This window comes from Notolepis coatsorum (genome assembly GCF_963971535.1).
Source record: "Notolepis coatsorum genome assembly, chromosome: 19".
NCBI lineage: Eukaryota > Metazoa > Chordata > Actinopteri > Aulopiformes > Paralepididae > Notolepis > Notolepis coatsorum.
Genome location: NC_140183.1, coordinates 57,335,643 through 57,339,693, shown reverse-complemented (window position 1 = coordinate 57,339,693; position 4,051 = coordinate 57,335,643). Strand labels below are relative to the sequence as shown.

The window sequence follows — 4,051 nt, the reverse complement described above, 5'->3', positions numbered from 1 at the left end:
TCCATATGAATGAATGAATGAATGAAAACTTTATTTAACAGATTGCAGAATGGGTACAATACAGTACGGCTCAATACATACAATTGTTAAGGGGATGCAGACCTGAGAAAGACGTTTGTCTTGTTTCCATCAGGGTCCCCCATTTTCAATTCATATAAAAATGTATATAAAAATGTACAGACAAAATCTGACACGACCCGAGACGAAATGAGCTCTCTAGACACTTCAAGCACAGTGTCGATAGAAATATTGCTCAATCACTATCCTTAAACAATGCAAACTGGTGAGAACTTCGGACGCGCGGGGATGGCGTGGAACTTGCTGCTCTGCACACAAATCCTTATTACCACGTGAAGGCAAACACATCATCATTCATCACCGAACGAACACGCGCAGACCCCCCCCCCCCGCAACACGCGCACAGCATCGTCCCGGGACTGTATAAAAGCCATTGGCGACTGTCCCGAGAGCACGGAAGAAACTGAACTTCTCAGGTGAGAGATACAGGACAGCATGAAGGAGATGTCATTTTAACTAATAGATTATACATTTTAAACTGGTCAATTGTTTATGTAGGTTATTGTAGCTATGTACTTGAAGTATATAGCATTTTATTCTACTGCACAATATATTCCAAAAATATATGGCTAAATTTTTTTTGCATTGTTCTGTGAATTTGGGCTACTGAGATCAAATATAGATGTAAGAATAGTTGTGTTACATGTTATTCTATCAAATGATCAGTCATGTTTTGCATTGTTTTGATTCCAATGTGTCTGTTTTCCACATACTTTTGATTATATCATAGATCAACACACTCTTACACTACTTTTGCTCATATAGGTGTATCTGTCTGTCAAACCACCCAATCATGAAGTCTGTAGTTCTCGTTCTTGCTCTGGCAGTCATCATTACCGGTAAGCATCTTGGCTACATAAACATTGCTAAGTATAATGTTGTACTTGGTCTGTGTGTTTTGGGCTAACTCCCATTGTGTGTGTCCCTGTAGGCTGTAATGCCCGCTATGCCTCCCTGCAACCATGGCAGGAGACCGTGGGCCGTTTCTGGCAGTATGTGGCTGAAATAAACACCAAAGCCACTGACCTGGTGGAGAACATTAAGGCCTCTGAACTCAGCAGAGAAATGGAGTAAGTGACTGTCCCCACTGGTGCTGGAACACCGTGCTGATTATTGTACTTAAGATGCTTCACACCCCTTGCAAAGAAACAGTATTGTGGTGTTTCCATGGTAGAGTGACACAAAAATTATGCCACTGCCATTGGTATCATGGTGTATTATACTGTGGTGTTATTTAAATCTAAAAGTGGTACAATGGTGATGCATGGCGTTTACCATTTCAGTACAGAGGTAGATTTGTTATACAATGGCCAGTACCATCTCTTATTGTTCCCTTGTCAACTTTGTAACTTTTTTGAGATAGGCACTGACCACATACTGCTCTACTCATCTTATCCATGTTTACCTCTGTTCTACTGACCACATACTGCTCTACTCATCTTATCCATGTTTACCTCTGTTCTACTGACCACATACTGCTCTACTCATCTTATCCATGTTTACCTCTGTTCTACTGACCACATACTGCTCTACTCATCTTATCCATGTTTTCCTCTGTTCTACTGACCACATACTGCTCTACTCATCTTATCCATGTTTTCCTCTGTTCTACTGACCACATACTGCTCTACTCATCTTATCCATGTTTTCCTCTGTTCTACTGACCACATACTGCTCTACTCATCTTATCCATGTTTTCCTCTGTTCTACTTCCGTGTTTCTATGTAGTTCTTCTTACCCTCCCACAGCTATTATGCCCCCAGCCTCCTGCTTCCTTCAGCCATCCTGTTTCCTTCAGCCTCTGTTTTCTACAATATGAAGCCAATATCTGATGGCACAACTTTTAGATTCTTTGCTTCGTTCTTCTTTCACTCTTATGTCGCCATTGGTGTCCCGTCCCCTGTGTCTTCTTGACCATCTCTCTTCTGACATTCCAGCACCCTCATCGCCGACACCATGGCGGAGTTGACCGTGTACAGAGACGACGTCCAGACCAAGCTTGGTCCCTATGCCCAGGAGACCGGCGACCAGCTGACCCGGGACCTGCAGCTGCTGGTCAACAAGCTGCAGAACGACATGGTGGACGCCAAGGAACACAGCACCCAGTACCTGGGAGAGCTCAAGACCATGATGGAGCAGAACGTCGATGATGTCCAGAACCGCATCAACACCTACAACCACAAGCTGAAGAAGCGCCTGGACAAGGACACAGAGGAGATCCGCAAGTAAGTAGGGAGAAGGCACCAGAAGCTTAAGGTTCTTATTCATGATGGTACTGTTGGGGTTCCATATGATATTTCCATCTTTGTTAATATGAAACGTAAACTTAAACTCTGCTCCTTTTTCCCTCCAGCACCGTGGCCACCTACCTGGGTGAGATTGCGGACCGCACCTCTCAGAACCTGGTCATGGTGAAGGGACACGTGGAGCCCTATCTCAACCAGGCCCATGACACCGCCGTTGAGAGGCTGGGCAGCTTCAGCTCCCTCCTGAAGACCCAAGCTGATGGCCTGAGCGAGAATCTCAGGCCGCGGGCCTTGGGCCTGAAGACCCAGCTGGAGTCTACCACAGAGGAACTTCGCACCGCCCTGCAAGGCAAAATCAGTGAGCTGGGAGACATGTTACACCCCTACGCCGTCCAGATCAGCGATCAGATCCGGACTATCGTGGCCAAGGTCAAGGAGGCGGCTGATATACTGCGTAACTGATATCTTCATTTATGTGGGTGCTCTAGTGTTTTGGTGTAAGGGTGGGTGATGAGAAGGAGGAAGGTGGGTAGGCAGACGGTCAACAACTTATTTTTGATCACTGGTATCACCTTATCATCTCCTCTTATCACTGAATACAAGCCTCACACTCAATAATAGCCTTTCATGAACAAACAGGAGGCCACTGTTTTTAATCTGCATTGCTTGTCTACCTTGAGTTAAATCATTTAGCTGTTGCCCCCCCCCCCCCCCCCAAGCCCCCTATTGTTTGGCTAATCTGTGTTGGGTTTCCTATACCTTTTGTTCTATATACTCTATACTGTATATAGAGACATGGTTGTGGGAAGTGCGGGATTGTGTAAAAATGTACCTACAGATGCCATCCAACACTGTCCCCGGTTTGCATCCAAACAACAGGACAATTGTGTCTTTTCATTTCAAAAAAGTGCACTGAATGAAAACTACAGAGGGGGGGGGGGGGGGGGCATATATCGTGTGTCTGTCTAGAAGGAATACTGTACCACTAAAGTACTGTATTGTCAAAATACTCTTTTGCTGTTTTGCTTGATTCAACCTAGACATGTGTCATGTAACATGTCTTGATGCAAAATATGAAACCCAGTAAGTGAGGCATACTGCTACCTGTCTGTATCTGAGTCTGAGCAGTTCTCCCTGTCCACCACGTCCTCATGATGTCCGTATGCGTGTCTCTGGGCTGCAGTAGATGAGACTGTACTGGGTGAATAAAGAACCTAAAAGAACAACACGAATACTGTCGTCCTCGTAACTGCTTCTCCGATCAAACATTTAAGAGTGATCTATTATTCAAGATGAGGCTTCGATTACAAAAATAACCGGGCCTCTGACTTTGAGACCTGTTTTCACTAGTGGGGCACAGCCTCCTTCACTTTCCCTGAAAACACGCATGAATTTGTCTGACAGATGCATTAGAAACAGAGCAGTCGTCATAGCAAACTGAATAAAACAAAGTATTGCTCTATTGGAGGTGCTAAACTGAAACAGAGAAATTAATCCACCACAATGACATTAAACATGCGTATTAAAATCAAATATTATTGTTATTGGGGAAACAAATATTTTACATAATTTCCTGACTGGGATTAATACAGTGTACTGTTTACTTATATAAGGGTATTTATTTATTGACATCTTTGTCGAGAGGTCTGGTTCTGAGTACCTTATTTCCACTACCTTATTTCCACCTTGGTACCAGTATGTAACTACTGCCTCCTGCTGTACACAAA

General features: G+C 44.1%; 1 protein-coding gene across 1 annotated transcript; it reads left to right on the top strand.

Moving 5' to 3' along the window:
* The first annotated feature begins 413 nt into the window (after window positions 1-413).
* Window positions 414-3,544, top strand: apoeb (apolipoprotein Eb). Its single transcript, XM_084335845.1, has 5 exons — window positions 414-494; window positions 844-917; window positions 1,010-1,148; window positions 2,016-2,303; window positions 2,432-3,544. Exons 2-5 carry the CDS (start codon window positions 872-874, stop codon window positions 2,784-2,786), a joined length of 828 nt encoding a protein of 275 aa, XP_084191971.1. The 5' UTR covers window positions 414-494; window positions 844-871; the 3' UTR covers window positions 2,787-3,544.
* Window positions 3,545-4,051: the final 507 nt, after the last annotated feature.